The sequence below is a fragment of the Onychostruthus taczanowskii genome, unplaced genomic scaffold, assembly GCF_017590055.1.
Source record: "Onychostruthus taczanowskii isolate IOZ18803 unplaced genomic scaffold, ASM1759005v1 scaffold186, whole genome shotgun sequence".
NCBI lineage: Eukaryota > Metazoa > Chordata > Aves > Passeriformes > Passeridae > Onychostruthus > Onychostruthus taczanowskii.
In genome coordinates this window covers 103,675-126,699 of record NW_024499084.1, presented here as the reverse complement: position 1 = coordinate 126,699, position 23,025 = coordinate 103,675, and the positions used below count along the sequence as shown (strand labels likewise).

Sequence of the window (23,025 nt, the reverse complement as noted above, 5' to 3'; positions counted from 1 at the left end):
ATCCAAGAAACTTAATCCTGAGTTTCTAGACATGAAGAGCTACTTACACAAAGCTTAGGCACTATATTCAAATCTTCTTTTGGTCCCTGTTGTGGATCTTGAATTTATCTCTTCTGTTAGGGAAGTTTACTGCAAGTCCAGTTAGATATAGAATTTCTAAATAATAGAAATAGCATTTCTATGGTGAAGGGGAAACTCAAAGCAATGGGCAGAGTGCAGCCCAGAGGATAAGTAAGTTGTCCTTTTACAAGTTTTTTTGGTATGTATGAAAAGAAAGGAAAAAAAGAAGTTACCATTGCAATTCAGGTAGAAACAAACCATTTAAACTTTCCAGAAATCTTTCATGAGTTCTAGCACATGGACTGTGCAACACCAACATCATCTATTGGTAAAGCACAGTTACTCAGTAGCTAATTTTATCATCTTCTTCAGAAATAAAAACATGTTAGATACAAGTAACAAATATGTTGAATCTAACCTTGCAAATAATTGCATTTTATTTAACACGAAGATGACTCAAATTTCGCTGTGTTGATTCTACAAATTATTGTGGCTGCCACTGGAGAAATCAATATTTAGAATACCTTTCTAAGTTGAATGCAGTATTTTATTACATATTACATAGTTACTGTATTAATTTATTACAATAATTATTTAATTATGCATGGGTAATCATGGAATATTCCATGATATCCAGACTACTTCCTTTAATCTCTGTATAGTCTGTCCTACTCTGCCAGTAACTGGAAGTTTATTATGGTTATAATTGTTGTCTGCAAGCCAGGAAATGAGAGAAACACACTCCTTGAAGGTTCATTTAAATGTCAGTAAATCCAAAAATTTATAGCCCAGGATTTTTTGGGCATGTTCTACTTGCTGAACAGTTCATGCACTTTATTAAAACTGTGTAAAAGATAAATTATGAACTATATAACAATCTTATGTTTTTTGAGACTGGAAGATTATTTAATGAATAGAGTTCTATACATTCTTATACATTAAGGAACTGTGTTTCATATATAACAGCTATTTAACTAAAAAAAACAATTGAGTAATGATGAAAAATCATCTTAATTCTACAAATATCAGTGGTACAATCAATAGTGCATTTTTACTGAGATACAATTTTCTACAATTGTTATTGCAAAGGAGGACTTTAGGACTGCACTTCACAGTTGCATTACATGACAACCTCTGAGAAATGCTACTGATGCAAATTATGTTCCCTTGCTATCAAGAATCCCTCTTTATGATTGAATTTAATGAATGAAGCAAAGAACTGAAGGAGCTACTGCGGTCCTACTCCTATATTTTCCTAAGTGAGGTTCTCCTACTCCCCTTTCACAGATGGTGACTTTATTTTTATTTTTTCTTTTTCATCTTCATTTCAAAGACATTTTTTTTCATATCCTAGGTAAAATTTCTAGACCCTACAAAAGAATGAGTGGATCTCCAGGTCCAAGATTTATACTGTGTCTCCATGCTTACCTTGTAAGGGAGCCAAGTTTGCTTTTATACCCATGATGTCTCATGCAAGAATCAATTAGATCCTAACATTATTTCACGAAACAGATAGTGAGATCATGGCCCAGAAGTAGTTATTGGTGATTAAACAGGATTGTAAAACTTGACAATTTAATGCAATTGTTGAACTATTAAATACTGGCTTTTAAGATTAAAGTCCAGGATGTGAATGCTATCTGGTCAGTTCCACTAAAACAGTTCTTGTCATAACACAGCTGTGATCTTTGCAAAGTAGGAGACTGGTTATATGTCATGGTGATTTTTAAGGTATTTCAGGGAAAGATCACAATTAAAAGGAGAAAAGTAATGGAAATACTATAGTCAGGGAGAAATATCTGTCCTCATCTCAACCACCACATTTTAAACAATCTTGACTTTGCACAAATACTGTTCCAAAATTCCCTTTTTGTCTCTGGTCATTCCTTTCAACCGAACTTTCTTTCTGTATGCTTACATGCTTGGAAATGTATTCTTCTGATTCACATAGACCTGTCTCCTAATTTAATTAAATAGACAGAAACAGACATAAAACCCCCACAAAACTCCAATGCTGAAGTGACCTCTGTAATGCATTGTGGCTTCCGTGTTCTGTTTTACAAACTTTCACTGTTAAAAACTCATGACTAGCACATTCTTTCAAAAAAAAGTCCTTTGTGTGTGCTTGGCAATATTTTGTTTTCCAATGTACACACTAAGAAATATTTTACCGATTGTGAATAGGCTAATGTTACAATTATAAATTTTTATTCTCCAATGTCTATTTCTTCCCTTTTCTCATCTAGAAAGCTGTGATGACTGTTGAACTATACTTATCATAGACAACTGTTAAACCTTTGTGAATATTAGCTTAGCTATCCATATTTTGACTGAAGAAAGGTTCTTTTAAGAGGGGTAAAATCCTGGCATAGAAGTCTGTGCCCTGATTTTGAAGTAACTGTAAAATTCACACTCTTCTCCAGATTTCTGTTTGCTCTCAAATCAGTCTGGATCTGCTTCATTGCAGGTTGCTAATGAAAAACCCATATTGTATGTTGTGGTCTTTCCCTGGTCTTTTAGAGAAATCATTAAATGTCAAAATATAGATGCTGACAGTAATCGCCTTACCTCATACCTCTGCAACAGAAATAGAGTCTGAACAATATCTAAAGAGTCTGTTTGTGATTTGACTGAAATGAAAAGCCCAGGAAAAAAACAAACTTACAAGTAAACCACCAATTTTAGTAATTCCATACCTCCCTTTTTCTTGGGTTTGGGGAATAATCAAGTTTAATATTGAGTGCTTATTTTAGCAGTTAGTGAAGTGAGTGTTTTTAGAATACAGTTCACTTAAAGCCCAAAGTAGTTTCTATTTTTGAAGTCGGATCATGGTTCGAAGGCAGGTGGTATACAAGTATTGTAGAAATATGGAGATGTATAAAATACATCTTGCTTACATTAGCAAGCAAAGGGTGTTGATTTGATTTTTAAAATTTAGTTTACCTGGTTCAAGTATGTCTCTGTGTTTAGGTACCCAAAATACCCAAAACCCAGTAAATCTGACTTAATGCCTCTCTATATTTAGAAGAATTGTTTCTAGATTTGTAAAGAACTGTTTGTTGTAAGCCATTCTGCAATCATATACAAGTGAAATTAAATGTAGGCTCAAAGTGTTTAGGGAGAAAAAATAAGCGTAATATACTTAAAAATGTCATGTCACAAGAGAAAATTTGCCTGTATTTTTTGAAAGCTTGGATAAATCTGGATGGTAGAAAAACCGTTGTATTTACTCATAAATGAGGATTTAAGGATATGAAAAAAAATTATTTAGGACAAATAAATTAACATATATTTTTGTGGAGTGCTACCAACAGTATGACTTTCATTTCCTACTTTGTCATGAACATCTGATACTCTATCTCATCTACTATTGTCATCATCTACGTTGTTTAAAAAACGAAGAAGAACAGAAATGAGAGTTTGTTACTTGAAAAATGCTTGCTAAAATTACCCAGGAACAGGATAGAACTTCTGTAGCTGTTTTTTTGAGACATACATAAGCTAGCTGTTGTGTTGTTAGCTCAGTTTCAGCAAAAAGCTGTTACAGGATGAATCAAGAGTCTCACTGCTGCCGTCTCTTGTTTCTGTACAGTGCTTCAGACCTCTACAATCTTTGACTTTTTTTCTTTTCTTGATAACTGTTGTTACAGACATTTTTACATATAAGACTCCCAATGGAACTGCCCTGTTCCTTGGTTCAAACACAATCTTTTGTTGAATTGTGCTTTGTCTGCTTTTAGTCTTTTTTCAAGGTAGCATAAGATTTATGACAAGTTTTTCATACATAGTGTAAGAGGCACAGAGACTCTTACTGGGTGTACCAATATAACAAATCATTTTGCTCAGAAAAAGTAGGTCTTCTCGCAGCCCTGGTTTAAAAAACCCAGCTGTTCTTTATCTTTTATCCTGCTTGCATCACCTCCCCCTCTCCTGATCCTTCTTGCCCGTCTTTGGGCAGTATACACTGTGGAGGATCACTGTGCATATGCAGTAATACTCAGGCCACAGTTCACCCCCACGTGGCCTCTCTTCACTTCCACATGGTTTATTGTTAAGGGGGAACAGACAGCAGGGAGAATGCAGTCCTGACTGAAAACCATGGGAGAAGGAGGACTTTTCAGAGAAAAAATAGGCAAAGCTGCCAGGGAAATTGGGGAAATGTGAGCCAGCATCCTGCAAGGCTTGGCTTTCTTTTGAGTAAAGTAAAAACTCTTTTGTCCTGATACTTCGGAGGGCTTTTCTTTCCATCTCTAAAATTCATTGCTGACTTGCATCCTGTCATCTCCCTTCTCTTCTTTCCAGCAAAAATATTTCATTTGTCAGGTAATTTTGTGTCTTCTTTGTGGAGATCAGGTTTGATAGCTTTTGGAATTTTTTTTCTAGAGTAATAAGTGAATTCTAGATGAATTACAAATTATTGAAGAGTATGACAGTAGCAGTCATTGGGGTAGCACAAACAAGAGGGAAGTCCTAGAGAAGCACAATTAACAAAAGTCAAAGCACATGTGGGTTTTTAAAAATGTTTAATATGTCTTTAAGTGTATTTCAGTACCATCAAACTAGTAAATTTAGACAACATTAGTGGACTGCATGCAGAAAGTAATTTTGCATAGGATAGATTTTGTGCTTACTGTTTGTTTGGTTTTCAGCATGTCATTTGCACTGGGTTGTGGTGTAAGGTGGAAAGTGAGAAGGAATGCAAAACTAAACTGGATCCACCAATGGATGGAACAGACTGTGACACTGGAAAGGTATGCCTCTGGTGGAAAAGCAATGTCAATTATATCGGACATCTAACATTTAAGGAAACAAGCTGAATAGGTCTTTGCTGTTCTGTAAAGTTCCTACTTTCCTCAATTGTCATAAAAATAAGCTATGTAAAGTTGGATGTATTATATTTGATATATTTTATAATATAGATATGAAAAAAGAACATTTCCCTAAAACCAGTGAATTAAAAAAAGGTTAACCAAAGAGACATGTTTTAATATTTATACTGTTTTATTTCAAATTCTTTCACATTTTTTTGTCATATTTATGAACAGAATGCAATTGTTGCTCTTCAAACAGTAAATAGAAACTTAAGCTTTCAAAGGTACAGGGTTTTCAGCTATGATTTAAGATTTAGAAATAGTCTCTTTGAAGGAATTGATAGAGATTGTTGTTAAAACCTTTCAGGATAAGTTTTATCAAGAAATATGGTGTAAAAGAGTTTAATCCCATGCATGTAAAAGAGTGACAAATGCCATTAAAAGCATGTCATCACAAACACATTAAATGATCACCTAATCAGACTTAGATAAATTGTCCTTCAAGAGCTTTCCAGTTAAAATTATTTGTAATCTTTGTATTTATCTGTAAATGAATACAAATAACCTCAAACAGAAAACAGAGGAAGAGCATACATATGTCTTGGGATTTTCAAGATACTGTGCTGACAGCCATCTCCCACAGGAGTGATTTACTCTTAGAGTTATATTACGTTCACCAGGATTCTCATCATTCTCCTAAAATCAAATCAATCAGTTAATATAAAATGTTCAGATAATACGCTAATAACATGCTAAAGGAAAACCAGGTTTTATTTCTGTTCTTATCTTTAAAATAATGACAACTGCTTCACTGTTTTAATTCTGATAAAGTTCATAGTTGATACTGTCTGAAGTCAATATTTGGAAAGTAAGAGACATGAGTTTTGTTTGATACCACAATTTTTACATTGAGACTGTCCATGCTATGGAATAAGAAAGCAGAACCTCTTATGACAATTACACACAATTACTGATTGTAATTAAAATGGCTGATTGAGCCCGGCTACAGAGATAACTTATTTATGTATAGCAGTAGAAAACTAAGCATACATCACCAAAACATCACAGGGGATAAAAAAGAATTATTGTTCTTGTTTGCTTTATTATCTGTCCAGGATGAGGTTTAGGTTACACAAATCACTGGCTTTGGGGGTTTTTTATTGGTATTGTGGAGTTAAGTATTTTTGTCTTGTGCTCCTCTTAGGATCTTGGGAAGTGATGGAAATGTCATTTGCATACCTTGTCCTTCTTGCTTGGGGTTTAAGTCAAGAATTTTAGAAAATCCCTTAGGCTGTGTGGAGAGTAGATGCTATCTCAGTAGAAAAATCCATATTTATCTGAAGCAATAACTTTATATGTATATGAGCATTTCTGGTTTGAAACATCCAAGTGCATTACAAAATTGATATTTTATGGTTTATATTTTATGGTAAGTCTAATATAAAGATGGAGACACTCTACATGATGACTTTTAAGAAGTGGAATAATAATGCCTTCATTGTAATGTGATGATTAAAGAGAGAAAATTAACATTAGCTAATCAGTAAAGACCAGTTTCAAACTGTAGGTGAAAAGGTTGCCAGATAAGGATTCAGCACAGACATTAAAAGTTACAGAAGTGTGTTCTAAAAAAACCAGAAGTCTCTACTGACTGCATTAGTGACAGCTTTTCTTTTGCTATAATTACAAGATTTGTTTGCAAAGTCTGTTATCCATTGGTAACAGTGATTCAGTGATTCACCAACAGTTCAGAAGGTAAAAAGAAATGAGTTTAATTACTGATGTTAATGGCATTAAGTGATTGATCATTGTCTGCTTTGTAACTCCTGAATCAATGAATAATGAAATTTCTAAGGCTGGAAAATAACTATATATTAGGAAAATTCGTAATACATGGGACAGATATTAAATTGGTATAATTTGATAAAGCATTAATTTCTTCAGAGTTTATGATGATTTGTACGAGATATGGACATAGGTTACAAAGCATAACAGTAGTGATTGGATAATTTTTGAGTGAGAAATTCAGTTTTCCTGGTAAATGATATATTCATACAAGATCATTGAATTTATTATTACTATTTTAATAAATGCCAGAAATTCTCTGGACTTTCTCAACAACAGCTTTTTGAAGCTCCCATTTTATCTTCGAATACAAGCGGTGAATGAAATCTCATTTTCTCTATTACTTGTAATATATCTTTCTATCGAAATTGTCTCTGGATAATGAGGGACAATGAAGTTCCTGCTGGTGGGAACTGTCATGCTGAGCCAGGCAAGTCCTGAGAACAGCCCTGGACACTGTGCTGTGATCATCTGCACGGTTCAGCTGGACAATGATCCCTGCAGAAGGTTTGGGCTGGACCTTAAAATGCTTTCTTAGGCAATGCCCGATCTAAAATGAAGGGAGACAGCATAGTATGGATACCTCCATTGGAAATGGACTTACTTTTGAGGGTGTGGACAAGAAGTGAACCTGCTCCTTGGCCGCTGTACAGAGAAAGGTCTCTGGCTGTTGCATTTACTAGGACAGATAAAAAGCTTTGAAGAGTGCTAGGCAAAAATATATCTGACTGATAAGAAAACAATGTAATGAACCAAATGTTTATGTTGTGCTTCCTGTGTGCTTGTGGAGAAGTGAATTGTTTTGCGTATGCCTTGATTTATTTGCCTAAGAGCTGAATTTTTACCTAGTGGTGTAAGGCTGGAGACTGTATCAATCGGACCTCTTTCACGGAGCATATGGAGGGGGAGTGGAGCGCATGGAGCACTTGTAGCCGTACTTGCAACACCGGAATCAGCAGTCGACAACGCAAATGCCCTGGGTAAAAACGAGTTCAGGTTTCCATTGCTGTTTGTCACAATTTCTGAACAAAATTTACATCAGCACAGGACCACATGAGGATACAGTTGGCCTTTATCTAAGCAATTAATACTTCATGAATACTGAAAAACTCTTAGAAGAATAGGTATTTCAGGTATTTTATTGCATGGCAGCACTATTTTTCATCTTTTCTGCTTCTGTCAAGACCCTAGATAATATTAATAGAAGAATAAAACTTTCTTCTTAAGCTTCACCTGAAGAAACAACATAAACTTAACTTTAAAATTTCTGACTTGCAGATTGATAGTGTGTAGTTCTAGTCTTTAAATTTTTCAACTAGAGGAGATTGACTTCTGCTTCTCTTCTAGACAATCAAGGAACTGAAAGTTTGACAAAGAGATTTTCCTACCAGTTTCTCAGACATTTAGACAGACTATCTGGAAACAGAATTTAGATTCCCTATCTTGTGAAAATGAAAACCTTCTGCCTTTGGAGATAAAGGCTTTTACTTTTCACTTGAATGAAATTTGTTTCACTATATCTCAGTGACCAGCTAAAAAGTGTTTTCATTTTAATTACTCAATACCAATTTGATTTTTTTCTGTCATTTATACACCAAGTGAAAAATAAAAAAAAATACAGGCATAGGAGTGGGAAAAGAGTGGAGTAATGAAGGCAAGTATAGGGAAAACTAATCCAGAGTGGACAAGACTAGAGTCAGTGGTTTTAAAAAAATAATAATACAAGGGGGGAAATGATGAATTATGGAAGACTATATAGCAGATTTTGGTGTAAAATACATAGGGGGTTTAAAAAAGATACATTTGCATAAAAATTTTTGAGGAAATTTTTGTATATGGCTATACAAAAACATTGGGATTTAGCAGAAATTTTGATATGCAGAACTCTTTCGTAGTTCATGCCATCTAAACACCACTTTCAGCTGTATACCTTAAAGCTATTTCTAGAACTTATGTATGTCTTAATTTCATGCTCATTAATTCATTTTTCCAGGCAACGTTCCAAATAATGAGCTCCAGTTTCTGCAGTTCTGTCTTCTTTTGCATTTGTTCATTAGCACCTGCAAGCACAACTGGACTGACCAAAGAGAAACAAAGCATTTGTCTGAACCTTGTAACACCACACTTCTAGAAAAAGGAGAGGTAGCAAGTCTGCAGGTGTTGCTTCCTTTCAGTAGGCCCTTTGGCTGAGTCCAGAAAGAGAAAAATCTCAATTTTATCAAAACTGCTCCTGAGGCTCCCCTGACTGAACTCCTGCTAGTCCTGGTACTTTCTTGGGTCTAAGTGTAAATTATGGCTTAGCACCCATCACTCCTTATGTATAATGTAACCAGTACAAAGACAAGGCAAATATGTTTTGTTCTGTGGCCAGTTTTTCATGGGTGACTTCTGAATGCTAAGTGTCAACAAAAAAACCTGCTATTTTTAATTTGTGTCTAGCATAAGTAAACTATACTGTAAGTTTGACAAAATATTGCCAACAGTAAAGGGTTGTATTTATGCCATCTTTTCTAGATCAGGCCTTGAAGGACAATGTCATGGGCCCACAATGCAGTATAGGGTATGTGAAAATCCTTCCTGTCCTGCTGGTGTGCCTGCCTTTAGGGACTGGCAGTGCCAAGCTTTCAGTGTCAGATCTTCATATCAGAAACATGTGCACCAGTGGCAAGCTGTCATTGATGATGGTAAGTATAAACCATCTCCCTTGTTCTTATAATCTATTTCTATAGCTTATTTCTTGTGGATATTGTTGTTAATGTAGAAAGATGTAGTTAGAACTAAAACAAACAAACCTCAAACCCAGTATTTTTGGTGAGTTATTTTGATTTCATAGACAAGATCTAGCGGTATTTTTATATGCTCTAGAATATTTTGTCTTTTATTCCTGTGGAATTTGTCCATCTTAATAGGTAATAACTACATTTATTAAAAGCTGACTCCAGTCAGCTTTTTCCTTTTTAATCAGAATTGTAGTATGAAGTGATTCAGAAATACTGCTTTCTGGAGTAATGCTCCATCATTAAACATACCTATATCAGTTATATTTTTTACCTACAAAGCCAAAGAGACAATGCAGTTGTTGTGAGACTTTGTTTTTGAGGAAGCAGTAAACTTCTCGCTTAAAATTGGGAGTATTTCACATATCAGTGTTTCATTTAGCAGCAGTGTGTAGATAATGTATGCTATAAACTTCTGTAAGATTTCTATAAATCCTAATACCTATTGCATATGAAGTCCTGGCATACTGTATTCATGCTTCCATGCAACAAACTTGCTTGCATACTTAGGAAAATGTTGGTGTGGGAGTATAGTAAGATCAGACTTACATTATCTACAACAATAATGGTGGTGTAAAACATCAGTTACTAAGAAAACAAATTCCTTCTTGCTAGAAAAGTGAACAGTAATTTCCACCCCATTGAATTTTCTGTAAATCCTTGTGTTTTAATTTATTGAAATTAGAAGCAAACAAAGAAAAAAGCACAATAAAAACACATCAGTTGTGAAAACAGTTGACTTGAGAACTTCACGAAGTCATTGCAAGCTGTAATAAAGAAAGCCCGAGAATGACACAGGAGTAAGCGTGTGCTACCAAATTTTAAGGAGTTCATTACTGTAAATTGTTTTTACTCTTGAAACAATTTATCAGAAAACATTAGAAAGCATCGAAGACTATTTTTGCTATCCACATATTATAATATATGACTAAGAATGTCTCAGGAAGTGGTTTTCTTTTCTTCTAAGCCTTTGCTCAAGGTGCCAAAGGAAAACTTTGATACTACTTTCATTAGGCTTGTATGTTAGCTCATTTAATTGTAAAACAAACTCTCTCCAGCTGTCACAAAGGTGCTTTTCAAGTCAATTAGTTTTGGTTTGTTTTACTAAATTTCATTTTAGCACAGGAGCACATGATTTATATCCTAAAGGATTTAAATGTTTATCTGGTTTTGAATAATACGATTTCATTCAAATGAAAAAATCTTGACACTGTTGTGTGCCATTTTAATGAGTACACATCTAATTGTTTTCTGAGTGATCCTGTATCTTGAGGTGCCCTTAGGAGAAACAAAAGTGGACCAGACAGAGAATGCCTGTATCACAGTATACATTATTCCCAAATCCTTAATTGTTTGCTCTCTTAGTTAACTGGAACTGTGCAGCATGTCCAAAATAGTTGCTGTATGTGATCTCCTGTAGTCTGTTGAAGTTGTCTGGTGTTGTTTAGTTGCTGTGTCTTTGAGTCCAGTGTCTTCAAAATAATGTTTAGGTCATCAATCTTGTATTCCTTTAAAAAATGCTGATACCTGCTTAAAGCCCCTTGGGAACTTTGAGGTTACTTTAAGGAAAATAATAGGAATGCAGAGGGCACAAACACAAGGTGCTTTTTAGCTGGAGATGGCTTTTGTCTGACCAGCTTCACATGTTGGCAGAAGAGATCACATCTGTTTGTACCGGTTCTCTAGTGATACCCTGAGGCTCTGTCAATTTTAGTAATTTAAATGTGCCCAGACCACTCTGTGTTGTGTAAGTCAGCTGGCACAAAACTCCTGTCTGTACTTTTCTGCTCCTTTGCATGCTAAAACTACTTTTTTGAAAACAGTCCTTTGCAGATGGCAATTTCCAGTCTAGACTGAGCTGGTGCTAATTAGCACATGTGAAAAAATGTGGCATAGACTGTTTTACAGTTCAGCTGTATAGACAGTAGAATTCCAGTGCCCCTGAATGTTTCCTGGAACTGTTTAATTTACTAATAAAAATATACTCCAGGAATCTAGAAGTCAGTATGAAGACAGAGTGGCATAGATTGTGTCCAAGTAAAATCAGTTTCAGGTTCAGGATTGACTTTTGTCTTTTTAAAAATCTGCAACAGATTTAGGTAGAAGTTCTGAATAAGTACATTTGCTAACAAAGATATGAAAAAATCCTGTCATTTTGTACTCAGTTGACCACTGAGAAGACACTTAGTTTCTTTTATTCACTGTTACTTTAACAGTGGTGAAACAAACTTCATTGTTTATGATGTGGCCATTAGGAATACATGGATACATAGGATAGCACTACATTTTGATGCACTTTCATAATTAGAAATTATTTGCAGAATGTTTTATACATTTATTAGAAAACTACTTGGTAAAAATGTTAGGGATGATGTTTCCAGGGGTTTTGTGAGGTTTTTTTCATTGTTTTTTTTAATGTGAATTTTGTAAATTCATATATTTTTCTTCCCAGGGTGTGTCAGTTATTTCATTTTTTTACTCCTTGACCTGCACAGTTAGGAAGTCTGGAAAGTGTTACCTTTCTTTTTTTAACCAATATTTATGATCTGCAAAAAATATAGGAGAATGAAAGTATAGATTACAACCAAAATATTCCAACAGCTGTAATGTGTATATTCTTAATTGCAACAATGAGCATGACATGAGTACTGTGTAGACCAAGTTTATAGCTACAGCATGCTCTAGGAAGAAAAAACCTCAAGTTTTTCAAACAGCTAAGAAATGGATCAAAATCTTTCTTGTTTTCCCTGTGTCTAAGATAACTTCTTATGCTAATATAGCTGCATACCATGCATAAGCAAATATAAGTTTTAACAAGAGTGTTGATGATAATTCTTTGTTTCTAAAGTTCCCTTTTTCTAATAATGCATGGTTTTCTGTCCATGTGCTACAGAAAAGCCGTGTGCTTTATTCTGTTCACCGGCTGGAAAGGATCAACCTGTTCTTCTAACAGAAAAGGTGATGGATGGGACGTCCTGTGGCCAGCATGGGCTAGATGTCTGTGCAGATGGTAGATGCCAGGTATGAGTTACTTGTTTTGAACCTGGATATACAGTCACCCACCAAGCATACATATATGTTCAGACTTTAGAACATTTTTATTTCATATCAGGCCCAGATATATTAACTTTGTTGCTGTTGTCAAGCTACCTCTGATATTAATTCATAGAAATGTGTCTAGCAGTAATGTGGAGATGCTCAAGTAAACTTAAGTTGTGTTAAACTGAATGCTTTTTAGCAAAACATGGGTATAATTTATATTTACATGTTCTAGACCTGCTTATGCCTATTCAGAATAAGTCCTTAAGCTGACATTAATGGCACTTTACCATTAAAGCATAGCAAAGAGCCATCCGTATTTTGAGTAGAAAGCAGGAGAGGCACATTGTGTTCTCTTAGTGGGAAGGCCCTGTGGGTGTGTGTTACACAGTGGGTCTGATGTGCCACAGGTCCCCACCAGGAGATAAGACTGCAGTTGTGTTTCTCTTGGAGAGCAGCTGGTAGAGTTAGCCAACAACATAGGAAGAGTGAATGCAGCACTCTACATAAAGTCACGGGGGAGTTTTCTACGGGACGGATCTCTGCCGTGAGCTAGTGCAACCCTCATTCTCAGCAGGGTTGGGTCATGCTGGCTAGGCGTCTTGAAGAAGGTTGAGGTACCTCATACTAAAAGCAACTTTATGAAAAACGTGGCCTGTGTCGCAATAGCTTTTATTTTCTTCTCCCACAGAAATTTGGCTGTGATGGTATATTAGGATCTCTGGCTCGTGAAGATCATTGTGGTATATGCAATGGTAATGGAAAGTCATGCAAAGTTATTAAAGGTGATTTTAACCATACCAGAGGAGCAGGTAATGTCTGTTTGCTTGTTTCAAATAATAAAGAAAAAAGTGGCTTTTTGATTGCTTGGAGCATTGGGAAATTATTAAAGCTATATTTCTTAAAATTATGCCGATCTTTATAAGGACTTTAGATCTAGCTTTTAAAGATGATAAGACATTGAGGATAAGAATGCATACGTATTTTCAAATTTGTTACAAAGTTATTTCACATTATTTCAATGGCAAAATGAAGGAAATATCTTACAATAAGATACACTCTATTTCATAGAAGAGACTGATTTTTAAGGGGTATGAGAAATTAGGTTTATATTTTTAGCAAATAGATTGTAAATTATTTTAGTGTTTAGCTTCATTTAGTGTTCCTCAAAATAAAAATCCAAATTATGATTTCTTATCTAGAGCAATGTTACCAAACTAAGCCAGGCGGTGCAAAATCATAAGGCCAAAAGAATGAAGCGTTCTAATACCTCTTCATTACTCATTATTTTATTCTAATAATAATATATCCTAACATGCCAATACATTTTTTAATGGAAAATGAACATCCATATGCTATCCATATGCTGCTGTGATCTGTCCTGCAAATGGAAATAGCTTACTGGCTCCAGAACAATAATGTTGACAGAATAGAGAATTGAAATACTAATAATGTGCATCTTGCACCATGTATACAAGTTTTTTCTTTGAAACAGCATTTGACCAGCTATTACCATTTATTTACCATTACACTTCCAGTTTTCTGAGTAGAAAATGTGTAGAATTTAGAGGTGGAAAGTAAATCACATCAAAAATAGTGTAATTATAAGCAAGCAGCATATCATTGGAAAATAAAGGACTTCAGTGGATTTTAGACTGAAGTATAGTACTTTAGGCAAGAGGGGAAAGTTAGGCATAGTCTTCAAATGTTTATGTCTGGCCCTCTCAAGCAGAGTGTAAGGCAAATCAAGGATCCCAAAACCCTGATGAGTATGGAGGACTACAAGATATAAAAACCAGCAAAGACAGTTCCTGCTAATAAAATCACATGATGTCAGTTCTCTTCAATTCCTTGTGTGAATATCCACACACTTCCAAGGTTTTTGGGGGCCTGTTTCAATCCTCAATATTGTGGTACTGCCATCTTACATTTGTGTGTTAAGATGGCAGTACCACAATATTGAGAATTGTGGTACTTCTCAAGCAAGCTTCTCAAGAAGCTGTAAGCAATTTTTAGGAAGTGTTATTAACTCTTACAGAAATGAAAGATGCTGCTTTAATTTTCATGTTTCAGGATTATTGAAAAAGTATTGTAAGTGCTAAGTATTTTGTTGTAGAATATCACATAGCTACACATAATCAAAGACGGGTATATTTTTTTCCCTTTGTGAAGTTTACCTGGATAATCTAAAATATGGGATTTTTTTATTAATGGTATTCCTGCCTGTACAGTGGTTTCCACCTTTGTTGCCTTTTCACTACGTTTTACTTAAAGCAAATTGTTCAGCGTTCAATTGTTCAAAGGAAAATGTCCTTTTCTTAGTCCCACACTAGCAAGAGACAATCTCAATTTAAAGCAAATAAGTAGATTTCAAAACCAAAGCCTATCATAACAGGGTTTTAATATATTCAATCAAGAAAGAGAGGAGCAAAAGATACACAAAACAAACTAAAAACCAAGCAGCGGGAGGATGCTTTGATTTTAGTGTCTTTAGCAGTTTTCTTTACATATTTTACAGTCATCTGGTGGTCATGATGACACTGAACTGAAGCTGGAAATAACTTCACCTGCTCCATCCCCAGTCTCCAAGCCTAACTAGTTCTTGTTATGTTTTACTGTGCCATACTCTTTTAATTATGTAGCATTGTATATATATTACATGTAATACACAGTTTCATAGCTTTTCTTCAATTTTGCAAGAATCTTCAAAATATTGCTGTATAAATTATATCTTTCTACACTTAAAAAGTGAAATAAGGGAGAAGAAATGAGAAAGCATACAAGATGTACTTTTCTATGCTTTTCTGTTTTTCTGCTTAACTTGGGACATCTGGTCTCATGTTTAGGTTATGTGGAAGCTTTGGTGATACCTGCAGGAGCAAGAAGAATCAAAGTTGTGGAAGAAAAACCAGCTCACAGTTATTTAGGTAAATATTATATGTGTTCTAATGTTAGTGTCCTGTTTTGCTCAACACTGAAAAGTGCAAGCTAAACATGCCTTTGTCATTGAACAAAGCTCTGAGTAGAAAAATAGATTTGTGAGGAACTTGTCAAAGGAGCTGAACAAATTATTACAGAACCATTTTTCATATAGATTTTCTTTTGGGCTTTTGTCTCATCTTTTTTACAGAATATTACCAACACTGTATTTAGATGATATAAAAAAAGTCTGTGTATACTTGCAAATGTTCAGTTTTTCATATGGAAAGTGCATTAAAACTATTGAAATTGCTAATTGCTAGTTATCAAGCCACTTTCAAGTATATTTGAAAAATCATGGCAGCCAGCTGAAGTGCCTAGTGACTGAAGAACAAGGACTATTGCACCATTTTTGAAGAGGATAAAATAATAAAGAAGACATTGGCAACTAGCATTCAGTCAGTCTTAGCCCTACTGTTTTCTAAAATTACTTAAATTTCAAGTCTTAGTGTTCTTAATATGGATTGAAGGGACACCTGACTACCTGAATGGAAGTGAAGAAATTACTTCCTTGACAAAATATATCAGTGAATGTACTTTCATTTAGAATTGAATTTCAGATGTCTTTTACATTTTCTGAAAAAAAGTAAGGGTAGTCAAAATAACATTACTTTGATACTTTTCTGGAAATATGACTGTATTTTGGACAAAGGAGAAAACAAAATTCCTGAAGTTAATACAGTAGAGTGATTTGTCCGTATTAAAAAAAAAACAATTAGTAGGTACTGATTTACCAAGTGGAGGACCAGAACCAGGGCACTGCTGCTCCCCACTGAGAAATGGGAGATTCAATAGCTGAATTGTGATTTGTTGTATCTGTCTGGCTGTGTAGCCTCTCACACCTCATTAAAATTAAACGGGTGTATAGTGCTTGCACAGTAATGAAAAAATACATTACACTCATCGCCGTTACTTAAATGCCATTGTTATGATGGCTGTTTTTTGCTCTACAGTGATACAGTTGTAATTAGTCCCCTTGGTTTAGCACTGAAACTGTGGTTGTGCTTTCAGTTGTGGTAGGCTTTCCCAGCCCAAGTTTTCTTTGGTTGTCTTTTCAGGTGTAGGTGTTGCTTGAATTACCTGAATGTTCTTCCTGTTTTTGGTTACCTTGTACAGAGGAAACTCCTCTGTCAAAAGTTAAGAAGAATAGGAATATATGTGCAGTATGGAATAAAACTCAGTGGACTTGCTTACAAAATGGGGTGTGACAGAGTCGAGAACAGAAGCTGCACTGCCTGAATCCAAGTCCACACTTAAGGCTTGAGGACACAGTGGTCTAAGACCGGTGACTCATATGAGGAATCTGAAAGCAGAAAATGCAAGATCTGACATATTTCTGTATTCTGAGCTGGGATTCCAGTTTCCTGCACATGTCTGCATGCTGTGGCACACGCATTCATTTTAAAGACCAGACAGAATGATTTCTGTTCCTCTCTGGGGAGAGGGTGCTGCTCCATCTGAGCAGCATGACCCGGCTGGACCTTGCTTGGCATGTTCGAGTGTATTTTTTTTAATTTCTCCACTGAGAAGAGGATTAGCCCCAACAGTTTTGACACTAAATAGAACTTAAATACCATTAACAATTGAATGCTTAAACTTAAAATGCCGGTTTTTAAATCTTGTAGAATGACTGGCTCTTTTTAGTACAAGACTGTTATACAGTGTTAATGGATTTTATAGTCTTAACATCTATTACACAGTGCTGCAGTTGTACACATCAGTGATGTCTTTTTCAATTGGATTCCTGCCAGTCCATAGGCCTGTTGCCATTGTTTCCCATAGAAACAAAACATAACAGTATAAATATGAATAGACAGGACATGATTACAGGAGTGACTCACATTAACTTACAACTTTAAAAAGGGAAATCTTGGAACATGTGGAGGTTCTCTTACAACAAGCTGATGCCAAACATGCAATTTCAGTGAAGTCAAACGTGTAAAACTTCTTGTACAGAAGGTGTCTTCAAGTCTTCTTCACATGATTATTCAAAACAAATTGGAACAAAATAAAATAACAAATCATTTACTGAAGAATCCATTCCATTTACTATAGAAAATGTAAATTTTGCTAATGTAGAATTCTTTGTTCTTAGTGTATGGACTATATCTTACCTGACTTGATTATATTTTTAAATATAAATTTGATCAGCATGAGAAATAATTCAGCCAAAAAGAACAAGCTTTTCCTATTTATTAGAAGTGTGCAATTATGTGGTGAAATTGTATAAAGTCTTATCAAATTCTAAGGTGCAGAAAAGGCAAGTGTAATTATTAGAGAAGAAATAATTTTGAACTAGATTTTTTTTTTCAGAAAAGTTTTCGCTTAGTTTCACAAATCTTGAAGAGTCCCTTGTGAAAATTGTGTTTCCCATGCTTTTATGGATTATAGAAATGGCCACCCTGGGAACAGAGAATATAGTTCCCTTTGCCTTAAAGTAATTCAGTTTTCGGGTTATGAGTTATGCTAGAGTCTGTCAGTCTTCTCAGGCATTAAAATGCTTATATTAACTTCAAGTAATGTTAAATACATATGATTTTGCCAGGCATTCCCTCCAGAAGGTGTTTCTGAAGCACATACCAACTGAAGTTTATGTAAAGTAGGGTCCATAAATATCTTTGCAATCAGAGTTAGGGGAATTTCACCTACTTTTTAAATTATCGGACCAGGAAGTGAGAGGAGAAAATCACTACTGAACAGGCACCTTTTATATTGGGCTTTTTTCATGTATTTTGCAGCTCTTAGGGATGCTGGAAAACAGTCAATCAATAGTGATTGGAAGATAGAACATTCTGGAACATTCAATATTGCCGGGACCACAGTCCATTATGTTCGGAGAGGTCTCTGGGAGAAAATATCAGCCAAAGGTCCCACAACATCACCCTTACATTTACTGGTATGACAATTCAGGTTTTTTTTACTTGATTTCTATGATATAGCATAGTAACTAATATTTTTTCCAGACTCTTCAAGAGAGTGAGATCTATATGTAAGATATACCTGGTTTTTTGTTTACATATATATCTACAAAAGTGGGAAGGAGGGGGTGAGGAGAGGTCTGTCAGCCTGCTTGTAAAAAAAAATGCATTTAAATCCAAGAGCAGTCTTCATGTTGTTGGGGCTAGATTGAAGGTCTCAGCATTCCTACAAATGTCATAAAAAGCCAATGTGCCAACTAAGGAGAGAAATTCAAATTAATTTCAGGTGGTTTTCTGAAATTTCTGGCTGACTATAGCACAGCATCACCATTTCAGAATTCCAGTCACCAAGTTCTCTGTGAAAATGTCAAATTTTGATGCATTTCAATTTGAACTGTTTCAGAGGAAAAGTTAATAGCCACCATAAAGAAAAAGGGAGAGATGATGGCAAAGGATTTCACAATTCAAATGCTTTAAATGAAAGGAATTTTCTTAATAAAGCAAAGTATTTTCTTCCATTGGCTTGATTTGGATACTCTAATTAATTTCTTCTAGCAAATCCATTAGGATGGCTGAAACGCAATACAGCATCAGTAGAGCTGTTGTGCTTTTCAAGATGATCTCCTTGAAGCTTGGAGTTTTCTTCCATAGTGTCTGTGTATGTAGGAAGGTTTTTCTTCTTTTTATCTTGCAGGTGCTCCTCTTCCATGACCAGAGCTATGGTTTACACTATGAATACACAATCCCATTGGATCCTCTCCCTGAAAATCAGAGCTCTAAAGTACCAGAGCCACTTTTCATGTGGACACATTCTACCTGGGAAGACTGTGATGCTGTATGTGGAGGAGGTAAAATAAAATAAAAATGTTCAAACACACACACACACACACATATAAGAAAAATTAATATGTGTATACAATATGCATGTACATACGCAGTGCAAATGTGTGTATGCAATATGCACTTATATGTATAAAGACTGTGTGTTTACATATAATTACGATTCTGATGGTCAGTGTTCTATATTTAATACTAACATCCTCATTGTGGTTTGTATGTTTCCATACAATGTAGATGTAAGTCAGTCTTATGCTTTCTGATTGCATTAAAAACACTGTGATAGCTCTAGAAAAAGATTCAAACTAAATATAAAAAGTAGCAAAAGATAGTAATGAAGGAACAAAATCTAGACTAACAATGAAATTCAGGACACATTTTCCAAGAAGAAATACAAGTACAAGAGCTAGAACAAGAATAGAAAGTGCATTCCACTCTGCATTTGGATCTACTGAAGATAAATGATCTGTAAGAGACATTTCAAACCACAGAAAAGCTGAATCCCAGTCTCAGATCAAATAAGTACAGTTAGTAACATGAGTTGAGGATGATCCAGAAACATATGGAACAAATATTACAACAGCAGATATTAGTATGCTGATGTGATATTTTTCCTGAGTCTATTAAGCATAAAAAAGTGATTTTGGAAGAACAAAATATGATTCTGAAAACAAATATTGGAATATGAACAGTATTGATGTAACAAAAGTCTTTCAAACTGTTTTCTAGACAATGTTATTTAAAATTATATTTACACTTAAAAAACACTTCAGATAGGGATTTTTTTAAAAAGAAATGCTGTGTACAGTAATGTGTTCATACTTTGTGCAGTTAGTCAGTGTGTGAACAATGTATTGACTTTTGATACCTGTCTTTCATGCTGACAACCTTGACAGTCATGGTTGCTCTGATCAACAGTTCTGAAAACTGCCGTGCACCTTGTGATTGAATAGGAAAGCCTGGAAATGCTTTTCCTTCTTGTAACATCAGCATAAAGAACACAGTGTTCTAGCTCCTCTGACTGTGTGAACAATCTTGGTGTCATGAAAGATTGCTGTAGTTTCCATAAACATGCTTTTTGTGGTTTGGTAGGAAAGCTTCTTCCCTAGAAGGTATTTTGTTCATGGTGCAAGTAGCATCCTCTGATTCTGAATAGTGCATCCCAGTTTACTTGTGAATTCACACTTTTTACAGTTTCCTGATGTATTTTTAGAATAATTTTAATGCTATTACAATCTGTCATTACTGTCCCAGATATTTCTAAATATTTCTATCATCTGCAGAAATCTTGAAATGCAGTATGTCAGTAATTTATTCTATATTAATGCTTAAATAAATATTTAAATGTTTTACTCTAATGCTTATCATTTTTTTTTCCTGTTGTAACTGGTCTTCGTTTTATGTTATTGTCTAAAATAGCTGAGTTATTACAAAGTTCCCTAGAAGGTAAATATTTTGAAATACTACTGAAAGATTTTTCTTACTTTAGACAAAACTATTTTTACTTTTCTTTTACTTTCTGGCTTAAGTATCAAGCAGTAATGAAATCAAAATACTGCAGCTTTTACCCTGTCCAACTATTTATGATTAAAATTTAACATCAATATTTTGATTAATCTCAATAAATAATAGTACAGTTATCAATAGTTTTGCTTAAATGCACAAAGCATGTGTCAGGACAAAACTATCGATGAAGTCATGTGTTTTTATGCATGTTTGTATATGTAACTGGTCTGTGACCTCCTGTGTTGCAGAAAAGCTTTCTTTGCATGGGAGAGAATATGAATACATAGATGTATATATAAGTGCAGAAAGAATTGTCAAACATTTCAAATGCTGTGATATAATAGATTAGTTGCATGTGCTCTCACGTACACAAGCTGTGTAAAAATGTCAGCAGTGGTCATGCACATAATACGCATTTATAACATAACTGCTCCATCCACAGGCTCATTTTTCACCTCTGGTGAATGTTCGTGCTTAAGCCTGCTCTGCGCCTGCACACAGCCCCTTTGCCAGTAAACTTTCAGGCAGAGTAAAAGTAGCTCTAAGAACAAATAGTTCAAACTGAAATCCAGAATTCAAGGATTGCTAGTTTTCTAAAATTAAGGCTCCAGGCTAATTGCAAGTTACTGCTTGTGGTCAGTATTACATGAAATTCTAATTTCTAATGCTTCCATGTTTAAGAGACATCAGGCTCCAGGCCACCATCAGGAGAAGGCTCTGTGCAGAGCATGCACTTGATCTCTGCAGCAGTACCCAGCTTCCTAAATGGTTTTCTGACCTTGCAGATCAGGTCATCTGGCCTCTTTAGTTCGTGGGAAATAGTGCAGGCTCTCTGTTGAAGGATACGTGTGCTGATTCCCTTTATCTGAATGCCAGCCACAGTTTGTCATTTCTTTCCTCATTTTATGTAGTAATTAACAACCATATTTGTAATTTTCTGCAAGCATTCCTCAGTGATGGAGTTGCAGTTGTTGAGAAAGAAAATTATTCCAGTGAGAGTGTGGGTTTGGCCTATAACTAGTTGCAGGAGTAAGAGAAAAACTCTTGATAGTGGTGTGCAAAGACTAGGTAAGAAACTCACAAAGTTCCCTACAAATTGTAGGATTTCTTTCAGACTCTCTGCTAGCTTTGAATTTCTTTCAGTTCTTTTAGCCAAACTGTGTATGAAATAGCTGTATCTGTGTCCTTAATAATTTGCATATTCTTGGTTTCCTCACAAACCTGCTTCTTTTTTTTTTTTTTTTAGGTGAAAGAAAGACAACAGTCTCTTGCACGAAGATTATGAACAAGAATATCAGTCTTGTGGACAACAAGAAGTGCAAATATTTAACAAAACCTGAACCACAGATCCGCAAGTGCAACGAACAGCCCTGCCAGACAAGGTAACAATGATTTGGTTAAATTAAACTATAATATCTAGATGTAAAAGCCATGTAAAAGCAGTGGACTGCTTCTCACAATGAATGGCCATTCAAAACATTATAATGCAAAATGAAGGGAAAACAGAAATGCTGGAAATTATTTCTCCAGTTTTAATGAAAGAGAGTCCGTAAGCACCATGCCTGAATAAATTCTTATCCAGTAAAACAGTTCTTTCATTTCCTCAGGAAGTATTCTTACAGATTGATCTGTGCCACAAAAGTGAAATTCAAATGCTGTTTATATAAAGACATAGATGGGATTTAATTCCATATTCTTAATTAATTATGTTTTAGTGGTGTTTTTTTTGAAGCAAGGCTTCGTGTCTTTAAAGCTCTTGATAAACTCTGGGTACCCTAAATAGTAAATAAATCAATCCCTGTTAATCATTCTTTTTACGTTAATGCAACTTGAAGTATAGCAAGCCAGCCCCTCGCTCCGCTCTTTCCTCTCACCCCATGAGAGTAAAGTCCTTGTATGTGGCTCAACAAATAAGCTGAGCTAGTCTCTAGTGGTTGAATATTGCAGCATGCAGGAGGAGGTCCATGTGCAGCCTGTACCAAGCAAAGCCCACCCAACATCCACTGGTGTTCCTGCAGCTGAACTGGCAGCCTGCTCCTTGCACTGGCTGACCAGGTCAGCACGGTGGCCCATTTCAGAGTCATGCCACTTGGCAGCTAAAAATTATGTGTTAAGGAGGTCCTCAAGAATTGCATTTACTTTTTGAAAGCAAGTTAGAGCAAGTCCACACCTTTCAAGGGAGGGCAAAGCAGCTAGCAAGAGCTGGCTATCATCCCCGGGAGTGAGCACTAGGATCAGTCTGCTGCAGTCATC

At 35.3% G+C, this 23,025-nt stretch overlaps 1 protein-coding gene across 1 annotated transcript in view; it reads left to right on the top strand.

Moving 5' to 3' along the window:
- ADAMTS19 (ADAM metallopeptidase with thrombospondin type 1 motif 19) overlaps positions 1-23,025 on the top strand; it is a 124,903-nt gene that overhangs the window by 79,982 nt on the left and 21,896 nt on the right. Inside the window, exons 11-19 of the mRNA XM_041401130.1 lie at positions 4,710-4,811; positions 7,566-7,696; positions 9,231-9,400; positions 12,387-12,514; positions 13,224-13,344; positions 15,379-15,459; positions 18,250-18,407; positions 19,124-19,277; positions 22,019-22,154. Coding sequence (XP_041257064.1) covers positions 4,710-4,811; positions 7,566-7,696; positions 9,231-9,400; positions 12,387-12,514; positions 13,224-13,344; positions 15,379-15,459; positions 18,250-18,407; positions 19,124-19,277; positions 22,019-22,154 — 1,181 coding nt within the window. The remainder of the gene's footprint in view (positions 1-4,709; positions 4,812-7,565; positions 7,697-9,230; positions 9,401-12,386; positions 12,515-13,223; positions 13,345-15,378; positions 15,460-18,249; positions 18,408-19,123; positions 19,278-22,018; positions 22,155-23,025) is intronic.